The 27911-nt window shown below is 31.6% G+C and overlaps 1 protein-coding gene and 1 long non-coding RNA gene across 7 annotated transcripts in view; one reads left to right on the forward strand and one right to left on the reverse strand.

The window, feature by feature from the left end:
• Positions 1-27911, forward strand: part of LOC118201509 (mitochondrial GTPase 1) — a 131376-nt gene that overhangs the window by 87445 nt on the left and 16020 nt on the right. For all 6 annotated transcript variants that reach the window (XM_085825287.1, XM_085825286.1, XM_085825284.1 and 3 more), the window contains one exon: positions 4521-4617. In XM_085825287.1, the coding sequence (XP_085681413.1) occupies positions 4521-4617 (97 nt within the window). The remainder of the gene's footprint in view (positions 1-4520; positions 4618-27911) is intronic.
• On the reverse strand, positions 14000-19890 carry LOC146995041 (uncharacterized). Its single transcript, XR_015043486.1, has 3 exons — positions 19678-19890; positions 17071-17160; positions 14000-14141 (listed from the first exon to the last, which is right to left on the reverse strand). It is a non-coding gene; the product is annotated as an uncharacterized LOC146995041 (long non-coding RNA).

Below are 27911 nucleotides of genomic sequence, written 5' to 3' on the forward strand. Positions count from 1 at the left end.
TTATGCACTTGTTCGTTATTGTAGATTTGCCCATAAGATGGAAATGTTTGTATTTAGTGAAAGCTATGGGGTTTGTACAAAATAAGTCAATTAGAAATTTCAATAATAATAGTATATTATTTCAAATGCTGTTTCAATCATTTGAAACATTATAACATTTTGAAAATTTTTGCGATTTCGTAATGTTAATGAACATGTTTGAAATTTTTATATTTGAAAGTTTTAGAAGCCTTCCCTAAACAGATATAATTAAGAAATTATATTTTCTTACTTTATGTCCACAACATTATATGGTCCATATTATTATCGTAGGGCCGTATAGAATTTAATATATCTTTAATTTTTGCATATTTTTTCCATTTTAATTAACTAGTTTGAAGATTTTTATGGATATTAAGTTATAAATGTAAACTTTGATAATCATACAATACAGAAGGCCAGTTACCTTTATTAAGAAATGGAGGCTTCTATGTGTAATTGTAATTAAACATCCTGCAGCCATCAGCAAGTTGGCATGCTGATTTGCATTGTAGAGGATTTACCCAATTTAAAAAGTTTATTTTGTTATTGCACTGAATTTCTTACTTACTGTGTATTAGGTTCTAATTTCCATTTTACATTGCTTTAAATAAAGATAATGTTGATTATTTTATAAATAATTAATTCAAATTTCATGAATATAAAAGAAAATTTTCTTATCGACAACAACAATTTTTACGAAAGATTTTCAAGCTGAGGACTGCAAATATTGATTATGATTAATATTCAAGCAAAGATTTTACAGAACTGTGAACTTTTCCAATATTTCTTGAAAAAATTAGGACATTCCTTACAATATTTTTTAGAAAAATTAACTTGAAGACTTTTAAATTTCAATAGAATTTTCAATTTGAATTTATTGCAAAAAATTATATCTACAAATTTTTTTAATTTTTAAAATTTATTTATATCTAACTCTATGATTCCCCCCCCCCCACAATTGTATTTTTCCTTGTTTTTGCCAATTCTGTAATGTTTTTTTCTAAAAAGCGTTTTCTGTCACCAGGCCTTTTTCTCTTTGAAGAGGGGGATATGTAAGATAAAAATCATCTCTGTTCTAAAAATCATAATAATTTCTTTGCATCATTTCTAGATAATTCCATTTTGCATGGCCTGCATAGTGCTGATGATGTAACGATTGGGAATTGAACCTTTTAACTCAAACCAAAATCTTTCTGAAATTGCGTGCTTCCATCTTGCATATAACTATGCACTTTACCTTGAGCTTCTGTGGTGCTTGGTCTCTGTTTCACTGTGCTCGCTTCCTATATCAAAAGTATAAAAAATGTAAATATTCTATGAATAGGCATGACTAGAGTGCCAAGTGATTGTGGCCACAAATGCCAACTGGAAATAAAAATGGAATTAAAACTGCCAAGTTTTTTAGATATTATTAAGTCAACATATCAGCATACTATGTAATCAGCGCGTCACACTGCTCCGTCTTTTCCAGCTGGTAGTACCTGCAGCCTGAGACCACAATGGGAAATTTATTCATCTCTTCAAATCATTGTTTTGTGATAAATTCAAAGGTAATGTGAAGGAAGTAAATCATCAAATTTGTTTTTTTTTTTTTTTCAGTGTTTAAAAAATAACCTATCATCCTTCTACTGTGGTGTTTTGCAAATGCTTCAAAAAAAGTAATCATAGTGTTTACAGAATGAAAGTAATCTCCTGATAAATACAGAAGTGCAAATGCCCAGTGAACAGAGAAAAACGCAGTACTTCAGAGGAAGAAGAGAGGATGTCAAAAAATGTTTTGGTTTACAAATTACTTCAATTGGGCAAGAGATATCTGCATTAAGGGTTATGTAAGGTCTTATGATTAATTTGAATGACGCAGTTTAGATTTATAGAGCTATTTTTAAGACAGAGAAAGAAAGTCCCTGAATTAAATAAAAAATAAAAGAGGTTCTAGCCAATTAAATTTAGAAGTTTACTTTCATATTTTTTTATCTTACATATATATAATCTGGAAGCAATAATCTTGTCACTAATACTCCTTGGTTATTTTCATGGTAAGTGCAGAGAATCAGAATGTATGAATCTTTCTGGTGTGCAGTAAGTCCCTTAATATGTCTAGAAATAACTCACACACCACAGTTTACTTCAGTAACATTATTGATCATTACACTCATTTATGGCTGCTATGCTTCTTCATGCAAATTGTCATTTTCAGCAGGACAGTATACCTTGCCAGCATGCCTGATTAATCTCAGTTTGGTTTGAAGAGCATGATTTCGAGTTCAAAATACTTCCATAGCTTGTTCAGACCTTTGATCTGAGTTATATTTAACATATGTGAGATCAATTGGAAAAAATTGTTTCAAAGTTTGGAAAAGCTGACATCCCGTCTGAATAAAATCTGAACTGCAGTACATCTAAATGTCAGTATGAACTAATATTTCTTCATCAGAACAATATCAGAGCTGAGTTCATGCTCAGAAGATTAATCAGCTGTAATCAAAGCTAAAGGTGGATGAGTATATACTACCTGGTATGTCTAGTATTTTGATTTTTTAGCATATATAATAAATTCAATGTTGCATGTTTTTAAAAAGTTGTTACTTATATACAAAAGGCTAAAATGTATTCCAATTAAAAAATATTTGCAATCACTTTTTACATCTTTATTTCTTCTATTTGGCAAAGATGTAGCCACTTTTGAAATAAAGATGGCAATCTTGAGTCAACAAAATCAGTAATCTTTTCTTTATCATCTGCAGGAGTAAGCCATATATTGTTCAAGGTAAAAACATTGGTAAGATGTTTTCAAGAGGAGGGAAAAAAGCAGTAATTTAAATGGGCTGCATAAGAGAAAACTTTAGCAATAGAATGTATGACATCTGTAATGCTTTTATCATTTGGGGCACTATAAGTTGTTTAGTTCTATAAGTTGTTAGTTGTTCTATAGCGATCTCACAAGACTATATTTCTTGAAAGGTGCGCCTCAGATTTAAGACATAGGAGAACAAGTGATGCATCTTGAGGTTAGGTTAGGTTAGGTTATTTAATTACGGCAAAGCCTCAAGGATTATATGCCTAACGGGAGGGTTGCCTTCGTGGAGGACCTTTCTAAGTGGCTCATATACACAATGGGAAGTATTTTGTGGTTTTCCCACGTGTATGAATCCATTGTGTATGCTCGTATACACAATGGATTCATACACGTGGGAAAACCACGAAATCACCCATGCAGCCAGCCTGTTCGTGGGATTCGAACCTCAGACCGAACTACCAGTATTCAGTGACTTTACCGCTCGGCCACTGGTGGGCTTGCATCTCGAGGAGAGGAGAAAGCAGACAGACATCGCCAGATTACACTTACTCTGGACTTGATGTTGTAGGTATGCGGTAAAACACTCCTGTAAGTTTTGATTTAGAAATGCTGTAATGTTTACCCTACGCTCTTAAGTAACTGGTATTAAATAAATTCTGGTTACTGGTATTAAATAGTCTTTTTACCACAAGTTCATAATTTTAATATATCAGTTGCGGTTTTAAATAACCAAAAGTTAATTTTATTTTTATTCATGTATTTAATACCAGGCAGCCTGAAAAGCTATACCCCAAAACAGAATAATTTTTTTATCATGATGAGCATGTTTTTCATTTGAAATTAAAAAACATTGCTACTTCTGATATGCTAGCATTTTACGTTGAGTACTATTTTGTAAAGTTGTATTGTCACCAGTTTTATTTATTAATTTTTTTCCCCTTTTTTTTTCAACACGATAATCATTCGCATAGTGGGTAAAAAATGCAAGTTTAAAAATAAAGTCACGCTTATTTACTTAGGAGAGTTGTGAATTAGTTTGTATCCCCAATATATTTTTTAATATGAACTGTTGGAAATACAATTCTGCTATAATCTGAAACAAATTGGTTTCAGAAGGCTTTATTCTACCTTTTTTTTAAAGTAACATATTGGAGGGGAAAAAAAAAAAAAAAAAAAAGACTAGTTGTAATAACTTTGATCAGTTGTCATAATCTGAAGAAAAAAGTTAGCAAAATTTCTTGATAAATTTAATTTTGATATTTTAAATCTTTTGGCTTTATTTGAATAAATAGTTTGAACTTTTTAAAATGTAAACTTTAAAGTTTCAAATCAAAAATGAATTACTGAGACATATTTTAATTGAATAAACTGTTAGTTTTGAAATCTGCCAACTAACTAGAAACAGTTTTATATATAATTATTTTTTATATGCACGAATTAGTTGGACATTAAAGACATATTTGAAAGTTTATTTTCTTTTATTTGTAATAAGTGTTTAATTTTGTTACTTTTATTCCATTTTTATTCTTCTTATACTTTCAATTCATTGACTTGCATTTCGAATTCAAAAATTGCATTTTTAAATAATAATTGCAGCTTAAATAAAGTTTGGGATTTTAATTCCTGTAAAAAATTTTTATCTAGAATAAAAGCAAATGAATTTTGTTTGAAATAATTATTATGTTCAAAAATGCCTTTCTAGATATCAGATGAACCACTTATCTATTTATATGACACTCCTGGCGTTCTACAACCTTGCATTAAAAATGTAGAAGTTGGACTTCGGCTTGCCCTTTGTAGTGAGTTGCCTTCTTTTAAATTTATGTAATATCTGATACATAGTCATCCACTTTGCCATAATATTAATAGAAGTTTTATGTTTTTTATTTTATTGTTTTATGATTTCATAGTGAAAGGGGATATTGTTCTTTGGATCTCTTTTTTTACTAAGTTGGAAAGAACGCATGACAAAATATTTGTTTAAGAACAATTGGTCATATGACAATTGCTCTCATGGTTCTAATTTAACAAAGGACATTTTCCAATCTTGAACTCTCAGTTTTCCTGAAAAAAACTATATGTGAATCTACTCATCTAGAAATACATAACAGTAAAAGAATTAACTGCTAATGTTCAATTGATAAATGGTTAAAAATTGTAAATGTAATGCGATTTAGTGATACAGCATTATCAGGCAGCTTTCAAAATTTCCAAAATGCAGTTTTAAAAATGTAGAAAATTTTCCATAGATTCATACAACAAAAATTTAAATAATGAATGAAGAAATAACAAACAAAATATGTATATTTTGGATATTAATACAGTAAATTAAAATGTATAGTTAAATAGAACTAATGGAAAAATAATAGAAAAAATAAATAAACTAATGGAAATGGTTAAATAGAAAAATGAATAGTTAAATAGATTTAATAGAAATTTAATCTCTGAAAAATTAGTTAGGCCAGAATACAAGAAATTCGGGAAATCATTTAATTGTGGAAAAATGTTTTATATTTTAGGTATTTTGGTGTGACACAAATCATAAGCACTTTATATTGTAATAAATATGCCGACTGCAGATTTAATGTATAGCACACTGAGTAAAAAATGGTCAAAGGTGATAAAGGCAAAGCATATTTTGCTTCCCTTAAATAAAGCTAAGATTAAACTAAATAAAATTCATGCTTTATTCCGTAAATAAAATAAAAGAGCTAACACTGTAGCCTTTACATTTAAAATAATTTGATTGAAAGCAAACTAGCATAATGCTAACTGATAATCACACAAGAGAACAAGAACATTCACCGATACCGGCGTACATATATATTATACTCGGCCAACCCGCCGATCTTGACGTCATCGGCCAATCAGCGGCAACCACGTTAGCTTACCGCCGATTCAGGGGGGGGCCCAAGAGCGATGCGCAGTGCAGGGAGAAAGTTATGCCACATACGCATGACGTCATGTGGGTGACAGCGTTAGTTCTTGGCGTTTGTTTACTTTCGTTGCATCAACAGTTTGATTTGATTTGTGTTGTTAATTTGCTATTATACCTAGGCGGAAGTGGCAAATTGTGCTATAGCGTTGTGTCAGAATTATACACGTTAATACGTTTTTTGGCGGAAAACACTCTTTACAACCAGATAAAATAACTATTTTTTAATGAATTTATGTAGTTTTCATACATAACTGTGATGTAATTTTACATTTATTTTTCATTTTACTGCTATTTTACATTTAAATTGAAAAAATTTCTCATTTTAAATCATTTTTTATCATAATCTTCATTTTGTGTATGAGACTTACATCGTAGTGAGATATTTAAATTCAGTGTCATGTTTAACAAAACTGAGTACCTGAATGATTAGTTAATAAATCCGCGTATCCAACTTCATTCACATGTTTTGGTTACTTTCTTTACATCCCAAACGTAATTCTATGTATTGAAGCAGCGTCTGGGTTAAGCTTTGCGAACTAAGTAAACTGATACATTCCTCACCGTGAGGAAAGAACAATTTCTCGACCACACTATGATGCAAACATCGAATGAGTGAGTGACATATTTCCTTCAGTGTTATTTAACTGATGCATACAGGTATGTGTGGTGTAATTTAATTGATGTAACTTACACATGCTTGAACCTGAAGGAAAACAAATCTGTGTATAATGCTAGAATACAAATAGCGAAAGAGTAAGTAAAACATTCTGTTCAGTGTTATTTAACTGCTGCATATATTTTAATTTTAATTCCATATAACTTGTTTTTAATTATAAGAAAAAGAAAAATAATTCAATATTGAACACATATTTCGAGTATAACAAAAGTATTTTACGAAACAACCTGATAAAAATACATTAGTAATTAAAAATATTTAATTTGTGTACAGACTGAATTGAAATTAAGATGTGGTGGTGTATTTAATTATGGCAAAGCACACTAGGGCTATCTGCGTAATAGGTGTGATGCCTTCGTGGAGGACTTTCTCAGGGAAACTGGCTCGTATACACGTTACACATGAGGAAAACCACGAAAACGCCCATGCAGCCAGCCCGTTCGCGGGATTCGGACCGAACTACCAGTGTTCAGCGACTTTACCGCTCGGCCGCTGGTGGGCCAAAACTAAGATGTAGGGCAAGTTTATTATTATTATTATTGTGCGTATATGTGTAAGAAAATGTATTTTAATTGTTCCATTTTTAATGTATGGAAGGAAGAATAGGATGCCAATATCGAAGATTATTTACTATAGCAAATAATCACGTCAGGATAAATGTTATATAGAAATCTTGGGAGTGTAAGGGATTATAAGAGTACTTTTAGATTATACTGAAAATATATGCACTTCTGCTAAAATCTGAAGTGAATCAGTATGAAGTGACTTTAAAAAGAATGCGATAAGTATACTATTTAAAAGTATAATGACGGATATTAAGAAATTTGTAGAATTTTATGGTATTTAAATATGAATTTGTTAAGTCAAATCTTTTTATATAGATTTTTGGTTGAGATATGTAATTTAAACTGAAAAACACGATCATATATTTCTCATGGAATGTCAAAGTTCATTTGTATTAAAAAAAGGTGCATGAGCAATGAAAATAAATAGAATAATACTTTTTGATTATGTTTTTACCATGGTCTTAGCAGTTATGCCATCATGTGTTCTTTTCAACAAGATTTATTTAGTGCAAACAATACTACAAAAAAATATTGAAAAATACCTTGTTTTACAATATTTATTTCCCTTAATTAACTTAAATATCGTTTTTCATTTTCTAATGCTTTCCTTTACGAGAAGAATTTAATGTTTACAATTATTTTCAGCATTCGTACGAATTCTGTGCATAAAATAAACATTTTCTTTAACAAAATACTTAATCGGAAAGTATATACCCGGTATTTCCGGTGTATCTACCACATATAAAATGATCATTTTGCTTTAGTTTACATTTTTTCCATTACCAAAATCATGTAGCAGACGCGTCGGCCGATGCATCTTGTCTCCCGGGTGACGTCACTACCAGCAACCAATGGCACGCTTTTTCCGTTCCTGGCCTAACCTTAGTATATTAAAGAACCTTGCCGCCGATTGTCCTCCGATCAAAATTTGCATGTGGAAAACTAAAGCCACCAAACAGCCCTCTTTTCCTCATGCAAAGACAAAAACAAAACTTGCACAGAAGTTCATAGTTCAATTCCATTATACGAAAACATTTATTGTCTTTAAACACTGAAAACATCTAAACAAAACTTTCTTAAATTAACAGCAGTTGCTGCTTTTGTAAATAAGTCGGCAGTATTTAATTTACTGGTGATAAATTCAAGGTCAAACACTCCATCATTTACTAGTCTTCTAACAAAGTGATATTTTACGTCTATGTGCTTAGTTCAGCGATTTTCTATTGGCGATCTAGAAAAATCAATGGCAGACTTATTATCACAAAATAGTTTACACTCTCTTAAATTAAACTTTAAAATTTCATCTTGTAAGACATTTTTCGTCCACATTAATTCCTTCGTTGCTTCAGATAAGGCGATATACTCCGCTTCCATGGATACGCGGTCATCTCTATTACTTGCATAATCAGCATCTGAATAACAATACAAATTTAGATCTTTAATCTTCGATAAGTTTAATTTATATAATTTAGTACTATTGAGATAACCAAGCAATTTCAACAATGCTTCCCAATGCCTAATTCCAGGATTCTCCTGAAATTGTGATAAGATATTCACTGAAATTGTAATATTAGGCCTTGTCCTGTTAGCTACAAAAACTAAACATCCTAACAGATTTCTAAAGGGTAATGTATTAATTTCCGCAATTTCTGCATTTGTAGATGGACAATCTAATTTTGTAAGAACAGTGCCCTTAGCTATGGGAAGTGAAGTTATTGGTATCTGGAAATGTTTAAATTTTTCAAAAATTTCTTCGATATATTTTTGCTGATGTAGAAAAACCCCATTCTCATTCTCTAAGAATTCAATTCCAAGTAATGTTTTAGTTTTGCCTAATACTTTAAGATCAAAAAACTTACACAGATGTGAAATTACTTTATCTATACTATATTGATCTTTACTAAAAATCACAATATCATCTACATATAACAAGAGAATTACATTTGAACCCTTATAAACACAATTACACCATTGTATTTTCTTAAAATTTAGATTTTCTAAAGTACTTTCAAATTCACAAAACCATTCACGGCCAATTTGATGTAGACCGTAAATGGCCTTGTGTAATAAACACACTTTATTTTTCTCTTCGATAAATCCCTTTGGTTGGGTCATATATATTTTCTCATTTAGGTTTGGATATAAACATGTGCTCTTTACATCTAACTGACAATTAGTCCATCCATATAAACATACCAGGATAGTGAAAAATATTCTTATGATTAAAAAATTTACTACAGGACTGTAAACGTCATCAAAATCTTCACCTCTTTTCTGCCTGAATCCCTGTGCTACTAAACGTGCTTTGTATCTAACCACTTGATTCTTTTCATTTCTTTTTAGCATATAGAGACCCATTTGTTTCCTATTATAGTTTTATTTTCTGGCTTTTCGACTAATTCCCAAACCTTTCTTTTCTTCATTGTGTCGATTTCTTCTTTTACTGCCTTATCCCATTCTTCGGCATTTATTGATTTTCCTGCTTCTTTAAAATTTTGTGGGATAACTATTTCTACGGAATTTGCCTCTTCAAACACAGAGCTAGTCTCCTGCTCTATGAAATTAACTTTCCCTGAGTATTTGTTTTTTCCACTAAAATCGAACTTATCTTTTTCATATTTAATATTTCTTGCCTCACAATACTTTTCAATATCATTATATGATCTAAAACGGGTGTCTGTTCCCTCTACATAATAATATATATCTGTACGTGTTCCATCTGGCCTTTTAACTGCTTTTCTTTGCCAGTTTAAGTCTGATACTTCTTTCGGAGTAGATTTGTCATTTGACAACTTTATTTCTTCTCTAGAAATTTCCTGTTCTTCATCAGATTCTTCTAGTCTTTTAAATTTAGGTTTTGATTTCTGTTCCAGGATGTCATTTGCTGCGTTCAGTATTTCATCGAACTTCACATTACAGGTTTCTATTAATCTGCGTTCTTCTGGAAGCCATATCCTATAACCCCTAGTTTCCTTCGCATATCCTATCATGATTCCTTCTTTGCACCTCATTTGTAATTTATTTCTAATCTGTTTTGGCACGCCAACATAGGCTTTACAACCAAATATTTTAAAATAAACAACACTGGGTTTTCTATTCAGGAACATTTCATAAGGGGTTCGGTTGCTTTAATGACATACTCTGTTCCACGTATGTACGAAACAGCCAAGTGTTTCTGCCCACCATTCTTTTCCCATTTTACCATCACTAAGCATAGCTTTAACTGCGTCTAATGCCGTTCGGTTAAAACGTTCACACACACCGTTCTCTTCTGGGGTGTACGCATTTGTGTGTTCGACATTACTTCCATTTTCGGCTAAGTAACCTTCGAATTGCCTGTTACAGAATTCCCCACTGTTATCGGTGCGTATACTTATTCATTTTCTATTTGTCAGTCTTTCCATTTGCCTATGATAATTCTTAAAGTTGTAGAACGATTCATTTTTATTTTTCATACAATACACTGTTACTAATCTACTATAGTCATCTACAATAGCAAGAAAATATTTACTCCCCCCCTTAGATGGAACTGGTAATGGGCTACAAACGTCTAAATAAACCAACTGCAATGGTTTATCCGATCTCTTCGGAACAGTTTTAAAAGTTATTCTACTAGATTTAGCAATAATGCACGATTCACACCTCTCTATTGGTTTTCCAATTTCTGGTAACCCTTTACCGCTTTGATTCTTACTAGTTTTCTTAATATAATCAAAATTTACGTGTCTAAATCTCCGATGCCATAGCATTGCATCGTCTACTTTATTTAACTTTCCAATTTCTGTACCGTAACCAGCTTCCCTTTTACCTGTTGCATATATAAATGGTTTTACGTGATAAAGTCCGTCATATCGTTTAGCGTAGCATAATCTATCCCAATTATTAAAGTATATCCACATCTTCCCTTTTGAAATCACAAAATGAGCACCAGCCTTTTCTAACCTTGCTCCCAATAATAAATTTCTTCTTAGATTTGGATTATACAACACATTATCTAACTCAATCCAATTTATTCGATTGCCTACTTTTACTGCAAATTTGACAGTACCTTTTCCTAGTACTTTACTTTCACAATTTCCTACAGCTAAAGACATACGTATATCGTTTATTTCTTCAAAATTTGTCATTAAATTTCTATTATTACAGAAATGAGTTGTAGCTGCAGTATCTACAACCGAATTAAATTTATCTGCGTTACCTCCTTTATCTGTAGTTGTTACATAATTTTCTACTAACATTAATTCTTTATCTTTAAACTGTCCATTTTTATCGTCTATTTTAAACTTCTGATTTTTACTTACATTTTCTTTACATTGAGTGATTAAGTGCCCAAATTTATGACATCTGAAGCAAGGTCCTATTCTCAAATTCCCCATCTTTTTCTTAGATTTAGTTTTATTTTCAACTCTATCTTTCCCCATGTTTAAACTAATAGTATTAAACACGCTTACCTCCCACATAGCACAAAAACATCCTTGGGATATCCCAAAAATGTTGCTCGCGGGATATGCGCACATCCTCAGGACATCCCGCGAACCTCCTAAACACCTCCTCCCGAGTGCTTAATGTCACATCCCGGGATATCCTCAGGACATCCTAACCAAGTCCCATCAGCATATGGGATGTTATTAGGATTTAAAGTCCTACTTACTACATCCTCAGGACATCCCGTAATATCCCAATTTCCTCCTAAACTCATCCTCCTGAGCGCTTAATGTCACATCGCAGTATATCCTTAGGACATCCTATCTACGTCCCACCGACAGCGTATGGGATGTTATCAGGATTTGAAACACTAGTTACAATATCCCTTTAACCTCTTAAATACATACTCTCAACTGCTTAGTGTCACATCCCAGTATATATACAGAGGAAAATTCGAGTGAAAGTATGTGAAGGTGTGATGATCTAAAACCTACTTTTTTTTACACAGATAGTCTCAAATCGTTCTCCTATGGTTACTATGGAAAAATCAGAAATGTTGAAAATATTTATACAACTTATTTTGTTTTTAAATCTGAATTTGTGAATATATTAAAACTAAGCAAGGAAATTAAAATGAATTATTAATACAAAATATTGAAACTGAAAATTTTGCTTTTATTTTTAAGATATTAAAAATCTTTTGATCATTTTTAAACATCCAATAGCCCCCAAATTGAATTATTCATAATTAAATTATTTTACAAAATCAGTTTCTAATTTCAGTTAATTTGTATTAAAAATTGAATAAAATTACCCATTTAATAATCTTTACATAAATGAATCATCTTTCTTTAAAACATGTAAGGAATTTATAGTGTTTTGATGACACTGTTGGGAAATTGTTAAAAGGAATAAATAGTATTTTTAAAACTAAATCAATTCCTAGCCTCAGAATAAATAAATATGTTTTCGTAACATGAGAATGCTGCAGGCTTTTTTATATATTTAATATTTAGTTGTAAAAATTTGACATTATGTTAACAATTCTTTATATCATTCAAAAGGTAACTCAAGAAGCTCTTCTAAAATTCTATCTTTCTGCTCACACAATTAAAAAAAAAAAATCTGAATGGCCTCAGATTTTAGCAGTCACTCAAAGAGTTTATGAATGCATAGATTATCAATACAGATGGGGCAGTGGAAATAGCAAAACATTTTATAAGATACTGACACCAGAAAGTTATATATCTTCTATATATTTGAAAAATGAAGAAATATATCATGTAATTATGTAGAAATATTAAAATGTTTTCAATTATATATATCATGAATTAAATGCATTTTAAATCTATCAGATTAAAAATTAAGAAAAGCATTGTTAAGAACTGTGTGTAATGCTTTTAAATAGCTTGGCTTGTTAGTCAATAATATATTAGATTTCAAAGGTAAATATGTTAAATTTTGCCAAATGGCAAGACTTGAATGAAAAGCGAAACAAGTTTACGACTGACGATATGAAGTCACGTTTCAAAACTAATAGCCCTTTTAGATTAAAAAAAAAAGTTCTGAAAATAATTTGCAATGGTTCATTGGTATTATTTTATGCAAAATTCAGTAAAATGAAATTTACCCGTTGAAATCAGCACCAAATTAAACTTTGTAAATTCTAGCGCATGTTAAAGGTTGTCTCATCCAGAATTTTATTACTAACCATTCATTTCAGAGCAAATTAAAACAGTAATTGCCATTTATATGACAATTAATATCAAAAATTTAAATCTGCATTTTACGCAACATAGAAAAACTTCAAAAGATCTACTGTTTACCATGCAATTAAGGCATTTTATTCTGCTATCAACTCTACCAATTATTAATTCCATTAAGTATATTCAGTTTACTCTTTCTGCTCAATATATGCAATGTAAAATTTTCCATAAATTTATTAATTCATTTTATTTTGAGGTGAGCTTTTATTCAACTCTCAATGTCAACAAGAATGTTTAGTTCATTTTTTATTCAGTCTCAAAAGAGAAATCAAAATACGTTGATTTATGTACATGTATTTATGGAATCAAAATACGTGAGAAATCACAGTGAGAAAAGCACTGCTACCTTAAACTGTGATTATATATAACAAATGCAGTGAATTATAGTTAAAAAATAGTGAAAATATTTATATTTCTGAACTATTTCATATATAACATTTTCAGTTTCGCATATGTGGCAATTTAAGAATTTTTTTACGTATACCAATTTTTTGAAATATCTACAAATTTTTGTATCTTCAAGGAAAGCTTATTCTTTCACCTTTAGTATATAAGTAATGGTAATTTACCAGATAAAATTACTTAATGGGGAATACAGAAAAATATCTAACCACTTACCTTTGTGACTTCATCTGCAAAGAGACTAAAAAGGTAGTTCAGCTAAATCTGCTATAATAAATATTTATAATAATGCTAAATTATGCAATATCTATTAATATGACAAATTTTTGTAAAGCTATTTATTTGGATGAAAAATAAACACATTCAGAAATTTATGGCACTATATTATGATTAACAGAGGAAAAACACTTTTCAAAATTCAAAATAGTTTTTATTAATCCAATTTATCACATTTTATTTGAATTCATGAAAAACAATCTTATATCCATGTATTCTTATGTATATAAGAACTCTTGATAAATTGGATCTCTGTCATTGCCTTTCACAGCACCTAAAATAAAAAAACACTCACAATTACTATATGTGAATATAATTCATAATTAAATTTAAACAAGTGACTATTAGAATGCAAATTAAAGGAAGCATTTAAAATATTTTAACATTTAGTACCTATAAACAGAGTAGCAATTATTTGATTTTTCGATTATAGTAAAATAAACATGGGGGATGCCTTTTAAAATTTTTTATGTCCGAAAATAAACTCAAACCACCAGCTGAACATATGAGCAGTTTTATCAATCAGCCACTGGTAGGTAACCTGGATACTGAATCAACATATAAAGTTGCCAAGATAAAGAGAGAAACAAAATTATGATAATCACATCTTACCTATTCATAAAACTATTTTAAATTTAATGTGTAGGCAAGTCCAAAAAGAGTGAGAATGAATTTATTTTGCAACACAAAGTTAAGTCTTGCAGGAGCAAAAAAAACTTCTCATGAGAGTGGCAAGTAAAAAATAATTAACTGCATCTAGTAACATTTATCTGATAACACATAAGTAATTGTTAGCTACGTGCAGAAAATAAAATCTGATCAGGGGCGTAGCTAGAGGGGGGCATCTGTCCCCGGGTGCAGAATCCAAGGGGCGCCAAACTAATGTTAGAACATTTTAGAATTAAATGTGTTCCATCCTTGGCAAGCAGTAGGGGGCGCGAAATCTTCAGTTGTCCCTGAGCCCTGAAAACCCTAGCTGTGACTCTGAATCTGATCATGTTAATGCAATTTTAAACGTTTGAATTTAACCGCAGAAATTTACCAAAGAAGTACTTGTAACAGTAGTAAATGAAGATGTGGCTAATCTTTACTGTATGGTACACCTTGGTTTCTGTCTGAAAAAAAATCGCAAAGTGGTATTGGTTGTTTGTGAAATGTGGAAGCCCATTGCGTCAAATAATTTTTTCGGTAACCCTAATGTTGATGATGTTGGCAAAAGTAGCCTTTGGGTTTGTCAATAAAAAGGAGTTATTTCTGCAAATATTGCCAACGTGCAGTGATAAATTTAGTTTTGGGCTACTTTTTTTAATAGTAAACCTTTTGTACGGTCCCAGGTTTTTGGTTCTTACCATTCTTTTCAATTGCTGTGTTTGGTTGCAAGGAAGTGGTATGGTCTTGTATTTTGAACATGCTATTTATTATTTTGGTGTGGGTACCATTGTTTGAGTATGTCTGAGGTGACTAAGAGACGAAAAATTTAATTGAATTGCTTACCTGGAGGATGGTGGTGGGAAGCCTAAACATATGCATGTGAAAAAAAAGGTATGTTAAAAAAAATGACGTTTCGTTTATTTTTTTTGTCTCTGTGTGTTAATTTTTGTTAGAAGATTTGTTGTTTAATGTTTTTATGTTAGGGAATATGTATTTTTGGTAATTTATTCCTCTCTGTTTGTGTATTTTTTGTTGTCTGTGTGTTAAGACAGTGGCGAATTTTTTCTAGTAACTATGATATTTTTAACTTTCTGATTTTCTTAAAGTGAAAATAGATCAATGTGTACATGGACAAAGTTAAGGCAGTGCACAATGCCCAGTTTGTGCAGTTCTGTGTTTTAATAGGTCGATGTGTACATGAACACAGAATTTGTGTATGTCTTTGACTTCTTATTTTGGTTTTGTGTAGCGGCCACCTTGAAATTGGTGCCGATCCTCTCAGGTGACAATCTTGATATAAAAAAAAAGAAACGATTCGCCAAGGGTTACAGTAGAGTAAATTTTTACCAAAGATGTTCTACCATAATCACCATTTCAGTGGTTTAAACACTAGTGGAGCAGTATGCAGAGATGAAGATTTGAGTTTTGTTTACACAGTATGATGGTTTAGGCACTCCAGCCATTACAGTGAACAAAATTATAATAAACATAGCCACAATAATTGTCTATAAATATTGATGTATAACACTGCATTAACAAATATATTTCTTATGCTAGTATATACAGAATCCTTAATCGAAGGGAAAATCAGAAGACTGTGCATGCATTTTCTTACGGGACATGCCACACTATGCAGATAGACAGTAAAAAGTGCTTGTGTTGTTTTTATTTTTTAAAGGTATGAAATAAATATACTTCTAGATTTAAATTTTTTCTTTTCTTGTTTTACATTTGGATTACCTATCAAAAAGTAAGGAATTTTGATATTATTACAATATCGGAGTTAAAATAACAATTATTGGACATGTTAAAGTAATGAAAATTTTAAATTAGGTTAAAAAGTAACCCTTAATGTGGCATATTTTTGAATTGAACTCTATCGACATTAAACAACAAAACGTCCCTCTTTATTAAGGACTTTAATTAACTAATTTTAAATACAGAGCTATGAATGAATTTTTTCCCTTGCATGTTATAATAACTGAAACAAAATTACTGATACAGTCAAAATTCCTAAATGCAAGTACATAAAATTTACTTTAGCAATTTAAAGAGATGAGACACACTGAACACATGAATAAATTTCTATCAAAGAATAATTTATTAAATTTGGCCCATTCCATAGTAAACTTTAACCATTAGATTACATTATTACACCATGTTATCAGTTTGAAAAGCAAGTCATATGCCAGATCTTGGATGTAAAAGAAATGCACAAAATAATATACAGATTATTGAAAAATGATGTATACCAATGTTTATAGATATGATTAAATGTAACAGAAAATTTACTGTCACAACCACATTTTTAAGTGAAATGTATTTTAACATTTTACAATATTTAAGGTATGGCATTAAATGCAATTATGTGCCTGGATATAAGTTAATAAATTAAAAAAAAATAATAATAATAATCAAAGAATGAATGTCATGAAAAATTTCAAAAACAAGCAGAATTTAATTTAGAAGACCTTTAGACACTTATGATAAATAAATTTGAGAATTCTTCACCCAAAATTAAATTATAATTAACTAAAACCAGTTTGACTGACCTTCTACAAAATCCTTCAGCTGCAATTTTTTCTAGCTTGAAAACCAAATTCTTCTCCACATGGTAATAACATCTTAACCAATTGAAATTCCTGCAGAAAGTTTGATAACACAGTAATAGAATTAATAGAATAGAAAAATTAACACAAAAGTATAGAACATCATTTAAACTTAACATTATTACAAATTTTGGTGCTTTCTGACTATCTGCAAAGCTGTGAAAATTGGCAAAATGGTTAGTTTATGGTTCATATCTACTGCTCTGTTCACAAGTAGTAATTCAAATAAGCACTTTATAAGAAACAAGAAATTTTAGGATGCACACACACAAAAATATATACATTGGGTCAATATTCACATATTTTTCATCCAATGGAATACTATTCAGAAATAAAGATTAAATATAAAGCACGTAAATACATGTGTGTGGTATGCATATTCATAGTTTGCTATTATTGTGTGCATACTCTTGCTGTTTTAACATAAGTTGAAGCTGTGAGGGCAGATGATAAGAAAGTATCAGAATTTTTCATGTATAAGAAAAGATTGCCCTGACAATAGTATCTCAATTGTTTAGCACTGACATTTACATAGCGCATTAGAAATATATAGTAATATATGTATAATAAAAAGATAATTGCATATTATTAATTCATTTTTTTAAATGCCAAACTTTAACAATTCTTTCACATATAATTAAACAGAATTCTTTCACATGAACATCTAAAATCCATTCTTAACTAAAGAATAAATAATAAAACCATGTAAATTTCTTATCAAGCCCATCATTTTCGAAATGTCTACTTCTGAAAGTTCCCAGTATTTCTCAATATATTATTAAATTACTAAACTAAGCATCAATGATTGTCATGTTCGCTAATGTGGCAATATCTTTCACACTTCATTGTTACCACAAGTAACAAGTAGGCTTCAATAAATCTTTAACTGTTACATGCTACTTTTGTCTAAAATTTGTACAAATAATAAAATTAAATGAGCTCTTTATAATATGCTCAAAGAAATAATTTTGTATGAAAATTTGTATGTTATATATTGGCCTGATTAATGATTCAGGAAATAATTCGGGTTTTCAAAGTGCTTCCAATAATTCAAATTTCAGCTTGTGTCAAAATAAAATCTATAACACAAATCTAAGCAAATTTCCTTATGAACAATGCATTTTAACATTATTCAATCACTGGCAATCACACAGTACTCATTGCTTCAATAAACATTACTGTAACTGTGTTATTTAAAAGACTGTAATGTTTTAATTATTTCCTTAATTAAAACATTACAGTCTTTTCCTCCTTCTAACACCAAAAGAAAACCCAGATAAGAAATATAAAAATACCAGTAAAAATAAATTATATTACTGAATTACACTTTACATTAATTACACTTATGCATATATTATTTTATTATAAATTATTTCAAAATCAAAGAAGAGAAGGGGGAGAAACTTTAATATTGACATTTCTAAAATGATATAAACATTAATCATTTAGTACAGTTTGTTATTTCAGGCAAAAAGAATTCACTTTTCTGGATAGCATTTATATTTCCATCTCACTTTCATTGAAACATTAAGAGAAATGCATATAATTTAAACACCAGTTTATTTTATTTATCAGACAGATTATGTCAACTCAAAAAAACCTATCAGTAAAATTCGGTAGTAATTATTCTGAATGTTAGGCAACTTGCAAGATTCAACAAAAATTATCAATACTTTTATTATAATGACAATACTACAGTAACATGAACATAAAATTAAACTGCATATAACTATAAAATAAGCCAGCATATACTAATGGTGCATTAGTTTCTAAAACAATGGGCTCGATGAAAAAATACATGTATTATGGTAGCTATTCATATTCTTCAGCTTTCCTAGTATTCTCATGTTCACTTTACATAACTAAAGTATCTAGAATACAATAAAAATGCAAACAATATTTATGAGAAAATGTTAAAAGCAATCATAAGCATTTGATTGAATGACTATATTTTGTCTTCCTGCAAGTCGAATCTTAAAATGATATGCAGTTTGAAAAATGCTTAATCCTTTTATAAAATATTCAAAAAAGATTAAAAAAAGGTACTGTTGTTATCAGGACCGGGTTCAGAATTGTATTTATGTATGCTTGTATATTTGTATGTTTGTGTGTCTACATATACACATCTATGCAGATACTTACGAACACAAGTTCATACATTTCCGATTCTGGTCCCGATAAGAGAACAGTACCCCCCAAAAGATAATGTTTCAACCATACATATTTTGGACAAAACAATGCAAACTCTTATTTTTATACAATTGTTCAAACTATTTAACATAAATTTATTGCGGCAATAAAATAATAAGCAATCTGATCACACATATTATTTTGAAACTGAATGCATAAACTAGACTAAAAAAAATTCAGTCATAAACATTTGGATAGCAGGGCAAATTAGATATTTGAAAAGACAGCCAGCCATTGAGATACACGTAATTCACGACAGAATGGTAACAATTCATAAAGCTGTGAAACATTTAACTGTCAAAATGACATAAATTCGAAAAGCAAAAAAAGTAAACATACAAGTATTGCAACTGAACTTACCTTTCATGCAACAAAAAATATCCATACAAGTTAACCTCATTGCGCAGCCATTTTGGATTTCGTTTCAAATCAGATACAAAGAATTTCTTTGTCAGATAGATGTTTACGGATTTGCGGAAGAATACGAGGAACTAGTAGTTTGCCGGATACAATGTGCAATGACGCGAAAGAATATAGTTCTGTAGAACTTCCTGCATTATTCCGTAATAAACAGTACTATTTCCTAATTTGTTCTTTGTCTAATTAATTAATTAATAAGGAAATAGTTAAATAATGCCGAATTCACTTTTAATGAAATGTAAAATTTTGTATGTATGGGACGACCACCTTCCATCCAATATTTCTGAGAATATAAACAAATTTTGGAATCTGAGAGTATCAGTAAATAAATATATAGAATATCGCCTCTCAAACGAGCACTTCTGAAAGTGACCAGTAGTTCTGAGATTATAAATAAATATTGATATTAAGCATTATTTCTATAAGACGACCATCTCTATATAAGACCAAAGTTTCTAGAATCTTGGATAGTCATCAGAGATGTATCTTTGCTGCGAAATTATCGCACGACTGTAATTCAATATCAATAATAGATCGCGCGATTGAAAAACATTTTCTGTCCTGTAATTAGAGAAAAAATATTTTCCTTATGAGGTATTTCTCCCGCTTGCCTAGCGTGCCTTCGAGGTGTAATAGTTCTGCACGCTGGGCCGGTATTTCAGAGGTCCGTGGTTCGATTCACGGCGGTTGCTAATTTTTCATCTCTACGGCTTCCCAAAAAAATCCTAATGTCTCTACAGTGGCGCCCGAACTAAAAAGGTGTTGGATGAGGTATATCCACACCCAGGATTTAGTGATTGGATCCCCTTAAAAAAAAGTCGGCCTTTAAAAAGAGAAGTAATATGAGGTATTTCTCCCGCTTTCCTAGCGTGTCTTCGGCCCACCAGCGGCCGAGCGGTCGCACGACTGCTCGAACGAAAGTCGCTGAACCCTGGTAGTGCGATCCGAGGTTCGAATCCCGCGAACGGGCTGGCTGCATGGGTGTTTTCGTGGTTTTTCCCACGTGTAACGTGTATACGAGTCAGTTTCCCTTAGAAAGTCCTCCACGAAGACATCTCTTCCCTTAGTAGTGGTTCTGCACACTGGGCCGGTATTCCCGAGGTCCGTCCTTCGATTCCCGGCGAAGGCAGTTGCTAATTTTTCATGTTTCCTGCTTCCAAAAAAATACTTAATGTCTCTATACCCAAATTTAAAAAAAAAAAAAATCGTTTCCTTAATTAAATATATCTATATCTAGTTTTACCTATATTTGTAGTAGGGTTTGTAATCTGTAAGTAATTATACATGTAATTTATACATTTTTATAAAAAAAATATATGTTATTTAGAATTTTGCAAATATTCTAGAAAATGCTAATCCATTGAAAAAAATCTTTTCCATGACTAAATAAATTTTTAAAAACGTCAGAAAAAATAGCAGTAAAATTAATAACAAAATAACAAGAATAAATCATCAATCATGTCAATATTTTTAATGTACAGCATTTAGAAACAACTTAGTAAAATACATATGAAAAATAAAATAATGTGCAAGTTTCAGATGTGCAATGTCAAAAAATTAAAACTGGTAAATTTGAGAACAAATATCATCAAAATGTTTGACAACGAAAGTCCTCCGGACAATGCAGAATGAATGTCCTCAGGATGTGAAATTGGTGAACTCCTCAGGACATCTGAGAATCAACATCTTCAGGACATCCTGTCATATCCCGGGACATAGCGACTTAAATAAGACATCCTTAGGATGTTAAATTACGATCTCCTCAGGACATCTGAGAATCAACATCCTTAGGACATCCTAAGTATGTCCCGGGATATTGCGACTTAAATAGGACATCCTGAGGATGTTTTGTGCTATGGGGGCTAGCTGTCTTCTAAATCAGCAATTCCCTGGCGAAGTCGGCTTTCTTGCCTTACCAATTCTTCAGCAATCCTTTCCAGCGTAAAATCTTCGTCGTTCGACCTATAGATCAACTGTACAATGCCGGAGTATTCTTGGGGTAAACTCCTTATTGCCTGGAATCCTTTAAAAAGATCTGCCAAGTTGTGGCCAGCTTCAGCCAACTTCTTTGCAGTCATTCTTATCCTTGCGATGAATAATCCTATTTCTTCATTTGGCGTATATCTAATACTAAAAAATTCATCCAGTAACTGAATTATCCTTGCTCTTGTTTTGAGTTCGAATTGCTTCTGTAGAACTTCCCACGCTTCTTTACCACTTGAACATTCTTGTATCAGCGGCCTGAACTCAGCTTTAATTCCGTAATATAATGTAGTGAAGGCTCTGTTCTCTCTCAGTGTGAACTCCTGCTTTTCACGCCTTGTTGCACTTTTATCTATTTCTTCTTCTTTGTCTTCTATGAAGCTCCAACAATTTCTATCCAGTAACAGCATTTTCATGTCGACTTTCCATCGATCCCAGTTGTCATGGTTTAACAACTCAAAACCTTCAGGTAGTAATGACATCTTCAATTAAGTGTGAGCACAACGACTTGAACAAACTTCTACGACAGGTGAGCTTCTTTTCGTGGATAACGGCCCTCTTCACCTACATTCCTTCAATGCTGAGTTGAGCTCGATTACTGATTAGCTGTTGACGCTGGGCACATAACCCTGTTGGCAGTAGTGATAAAGGCAAAGCATATTTTGCTTCCCTTAAATAAAGCTAAGACTAAACTAAATAAAATTCATGCTTTATTCCGTAAATAAAATAAAAGAGCTAAATAAAGAGCTGTAGCCTTTACATTTAAAATCATTTGATTGAAAGCAAACTAGCATATTGCTAACTGATAATCACACAAGAGAAAGAGAACATTCGCCGATACCGGCGTACATATATATTATACTCGGCCAACCCGCCGATCTTGACGTCATCGGCCAATCAGCGGCAACCACGTTAGCTTACCGCTGATTGACCTCCGATCAAAATTTGCATGTCGAAAACTAAAGCCAACAGTACGCGCATGCGCACACGCATATTCGCAGCCGTAAAAGTCTTACGTGCATGCATCAATGTGACGCATGCGCAGAAAGTTTGTAGCTTAGAGGCCGGATTATAGATCATTCCGGATTATGGGTGTCCGAATTAACGACTTTTGACTGTACCATCTTTTTCCATTCTTTTTCATTCCTTTTTTTAATGGATTTAATAAGCTAAGTGGAATTTTCCCACAGGGTTCTATTTTACCAACAGCTTTTAGTTTTAATTTAATATGATATATATATCCAATTAAATTCCCAGTTCCTTTAAATAAATCTTGATATCCTTTTAAAGATTCTGGTAACTTTTCATTGGAATCAGGATTTACTGTACAAATCCTTTGTATTAGGCTTAATTTTTGCAATGTAGGTAAACCTAAAATAGCTGGAAAAGTTTTATCACATGCTACGACTTGAAATTCTACTTAATCCTAGTTCGCTTTCGATGTTTCACATAATAATTTACATTTTCCGACTACATCAATTGTAGTACCATTGTAATTATTTAAAGTGACTTTTGATTTAGTCAAACATTTATCTCTTAAATTTAATTGTTTAAACTTAGGCAATGGTAGCACATTACACTGAGCTCCAGTATCCAACTTAACAAATAAATATTTAGATATGTTTACTTTTAGTTTTTCAAACCATTCTGTTTTATTTTTAGAAAATGGATTTGCATCTTCTACTGACCCTAAAATGTATTCATTACCATTATTTTGTAACTCATGCTCTAAATTATTCTGTAAAACATTAACATTTTTATAAGTGCACATTTTAGAAAAGTGATTTTTTTTTTTTTTTTTTTTTTAACAGTACAAGCAAATCTTATTATAAGCAGGACAATTGTATAACTTATGAAAAGTTCCACATTTTCTACATGATTTCGGAGTATTGTATTTATTTCCTTGATAGTTTGAAGAAGAATTAGTACTTTGTTGCTTTTGTTTTACATGATAGTTTTTCTTACAAGGCTGTCTTTTTTTCCTCTGAAGGTGGAAATTTATTACGTTTGATAGCTTCTATTTTATTTTCTTCAGTTAAAGTTTTCGGCTGAAGTTCTGCTAATTCAGAAACTTTACAAATTTTAATACATTTCTGCAATGTTAACTGATCTTCTCTTAATAATCTATCTTTGAGATTTTTATTTAGAATTCCACTTACTATTCTGTCTCTTATTAAACTATCTTTTAATTCTGCAAATCCACAGTTGCTACTTAATTTCTTTAAATCGGTTAAGAAATCATCAAACGATTCATCTACATGTTGTGTTGAACAGAAAAATATATGTCTATCAACACTTTCGTTTGCTTTCGGTATGCAAAAATTTTCGAAAGCTTGAATTACTTTGTCAACATCCTTCTTATTTTCTTCACTTAAAAGTATTAAACTTTTCAAGTGCTTCTTCACCAATAATATGCAATAAAATAGCTACTTTAATTTCAGGTGATTTAGTAATACCACCAGACGCTAACATATAAATTTGGAATTTTTGTTTCCATTTCTTTCAATTTTCGCTTAAATTACCTTCGAAATTTAGATTACTTAGTGGCTTTAATCCATCCATATTTAATTTAGGACTTAAAATAGTTTATATATACTTATTTTTAGCCACTTTAAATAAAAAATAAACAATGCACTTACCAGCGATAGAAGTTTTGATCTCACTGTAAACAACTTCCCATCATGTTTTTGTTTAGAATATCTTTACCGGATGCTGCATGGTTCTTGAAAAAAGATTTTCTTTTTTTAATCTACAGTCCACTGCCCCATGTGTTGTTTTTTATATATTGGGTATGTGCTCAGTGATGATTACAAGATGTACACAAACATTGTTTATTCTACATTGCTCATCCACTACTCTATATTACAGTTGTGATTAAAGGTAATCATAGATGCAGTTACATATATAACAGAGGGGAGGTAGGGTACGTATAGGCAACCCCAAAACACATAGAAATGCCAGGTCGGAAATGCCTTCCTGATGCAGTAAGGGGTGTTCAATAGGCATGGGTGTTTCGTCCATGCTTGTTTCAAAGCTTCATTTTACACTTTTTAGATATAAAACACAATGAAAGGAAAGGACACAAATAGGAGGAAAAAAGTTGTGTATTACAAGTAATTCATAAAAGCAAAAGTAACAAAAGGGAAGTACAACTCATATCAAAGGAGGTGTTCGAATTCACGACCCTGCCTCTGATGCAAGCCTGTCAACTTCACTGCACGGAGATTCGAACATTCTCAAATGTTCCAGGAGTGTCTTGGATTTCCCCAGCAGTTGCAATGATCCATGTTATAAGGTCCTTGTCACTATCAATGGGGGTTTTATAGACAAGGGATTTCATATGCCCCCAGAAGAAGTAATCTGTACACAGTAGGTCTGGCGATCGGGCAGGCCAATTCTCTAATTTATTATAGCTGATCCATTGTTGGCCATATGTTGCATTCAGATGGTTATGTTCAGAAAGCCTGAAATGGGCAGGGCCTCCATCGTGCTGGTAAAAGGTAAGTAAATGATGTAAACAATGCTGCTGTTACAATGGTTGGCAACAAAAAAATAATTTCATTTCAGCTGGTTGTTGTGTCAGCAACCTATACCCATCGTGCAGTTACAAAAAAAAAATTTAGGATACTTTCCACATAAGTTAACTGTAATTTGATATAATTATGTATTTATTATTATTGTAGCCATTCACAGTGTGAGCCAAACTCCTGCATTTCTGAAATATGCCCACCTAGTAAAATAGGTAGCCTTCCAAACTTTTAATTGACATTTAGTAATTTTGGTTTTCTTCCTTTTTTTTAAAAAAAAAGTAGTAAATTTAATTATTTTTCCAATTAGTTTTTTTGAACAGCATGCATATTCATTTCTGAAATATTTTACTATTCTTATTCTCCCTAAGATGTGTTTTAATGGCGTGAAGAAAGTCATATCGTATAAAATTACAAAGTTATTGCTAATCAATATGATTACCGACATGAATGTTTTAAATATATATATGTTACAATCGAATTTTGCAAATTAACATTTTTTGTATCTCTTAAGCCTGGCTAGAAACCGTGTGATATTTAGAAAATCACTTGTAATAATAGGGAGACTGAAAAGTAATTTTGCTTTCTTACATTAAATTCAAACAAATAAATTTTTAACAAGTTTTTATTTTTAATTGATAATATAATCACCCTCGTTATCAATAACCTTTTGCCATTTAGTGCGCAGATTTTCAATCCCGGACCTATAAAAATCAATTGGTTTTTGAGTAAAATATCTCAAGATGTCATTTTGGGCATAGTCCAAATTTTCTTGCTACTAAGAAAATGTTGTAGGGATTGGAATAAATGGAAATCCAATGGTGCAATATCGGGCGAGTATGGTGGGTGAAGCAGTACCTCCTACCTCAAATCATTACTTTTTTCCAGTGTTCGTCTTGCACATTGCGGTCTTGCATTGTCGTGTTGCAGAATGACGCCTTTTCCATTGACAATTGCCATATACAGTCAAAAGTCCTTAATTCGTACACCCATAATCCGGAATGATCTACAATCCGGACCTCAAAGCTACAAACTTTCTGCGCATGCGTGGCGTTGACGCATGCGCGTAAGACATTTACGGCTGCGAATATGCATGTGCGCATAATACGTTTACGCATGCACGTTTAATTTATAATGGACGGTATAAGCTAAGCTAAAATTATCTAATTCAGTTAATGTTGCAGATTGCGTTGTTCCTTAATCTTCGAATTGGATCCGGCTTATTATTTTTTGCAGACTGTTAGAGCAATTTTTTAAAAGTAAGCTTGAAATTTCGATTATGTCTAATAGAATTTCTGATATATATTTACTTATATGTAAAATGTAAAGGATCTACAAAGCGAATGTATGTTTCGAAGTTCGTTAAACAAAAAGTGGAATTGCTGCAAAAAATGGATAAAGGCATATCCTTTGTTTCCCTAACCATTCTGAAATCTGTTTATCAATTTCACGCTGCTCTGCGGCCCGGGGGGGGGGGGGGAGGGAGACGCCGAAACGCCGCGGCGCGCAATGAATTCGAAGTTAATCTGTCAGCACTATCCATATCTTCAGGGCAGATGTTTTTATTTTATTTTGCTTATAATTCCTTACTAAATATAGTATTTCATCTCTATATACTCCGTCTTTGATTTGATTTAAATCAAATTCCTCCTGTGCAATGCATCATAAATCATAGCATAAACTAAACCAAAGCTACTATTTCTGCACACAAGCACACCATTTTATGCAGCTGGCTAAATAGATAGTTTTGCTGTGGTATTCAAATAAAATTGGTAATGGTCAAAGGAATGAACATACAACCAAGCTTATGCACTTTTTTGAAAATGACATGTCAAGAAACAGTCAACAGTAGCTTCTGAAATGCAAGTTCTGTACTGTTCTTCATTTCCATTTTCTGACAGTTTGAGAGAAACAATCTTGTTGTGATATTGTAATTTTTTAATATTTTTTAAAGGACTGGTGCATAGAATATATGTGCTGTGTTAAATCTATAACCAAAATCTAAGAATGATACTTTATTTTATAATTCTGCCCTGCACAAAATAATTACTATGAGTTTTTTGAGTCACAGCTGTCTTATACAAAGCATTATCACATTAAGGAAGAGTACATATGGTGCTTTGCTGTCAGCCAATGAAAGAAATTTGCTTTGTTATTCAGAATGTTATGTGAATAGTTCAAATACATTTACAAAACATTTAATACATTTCCATGAAATTTATCATTAATTATTTGTTATCCTAGTATAATTATTACAGTGTTGCTGCACTACCTGAAAACTGGCCCACCAGCGGCCGAGCGGTAAAGACGCTGAACACTGGTAGTTCGGTCTGAGGTTCGAATCCCGCGAACGGGCTGGCTGCATGGGCGTTTTCGTGGTTTTCCCCATGTGTAACGTGTATACGAGCCAGTTTCCCTTAGAAAGTCCTCCACGAAAGGCATCCCTCCCTTTAGGCAGATAGCCCTCGTGTGCTTTGCCATAATTAAATACACCAACACCAACACCTACCTGAAAACTGGGAAAAGTCGGGGAAGTCAAAAATGGTTCAAAAAGGACAGGGAATTTAAATATTTTAGTCAAAATCTGGAAAAGTCGGGGAATTTCATACGACGATCCTTTAAAAAAATTAAAAAAAAAAAAAAAAAAAAAAATTGCGCCATTAT

This window comes from Stegodyphus dumicola, chromosome 10 (genome assembly GCF_044657685.1).
Source record: "Stegodyphus dumicola isolate Sdum_Otavi_A_Nest chromosome 10, ASM4465768v1".
Lineage (NCBI taxonomy): Eukaryota > Metazoa > Arthropoda > Arachnida > Araneae > Eresidae > Stegodyphus > Stegodyphus dumicola.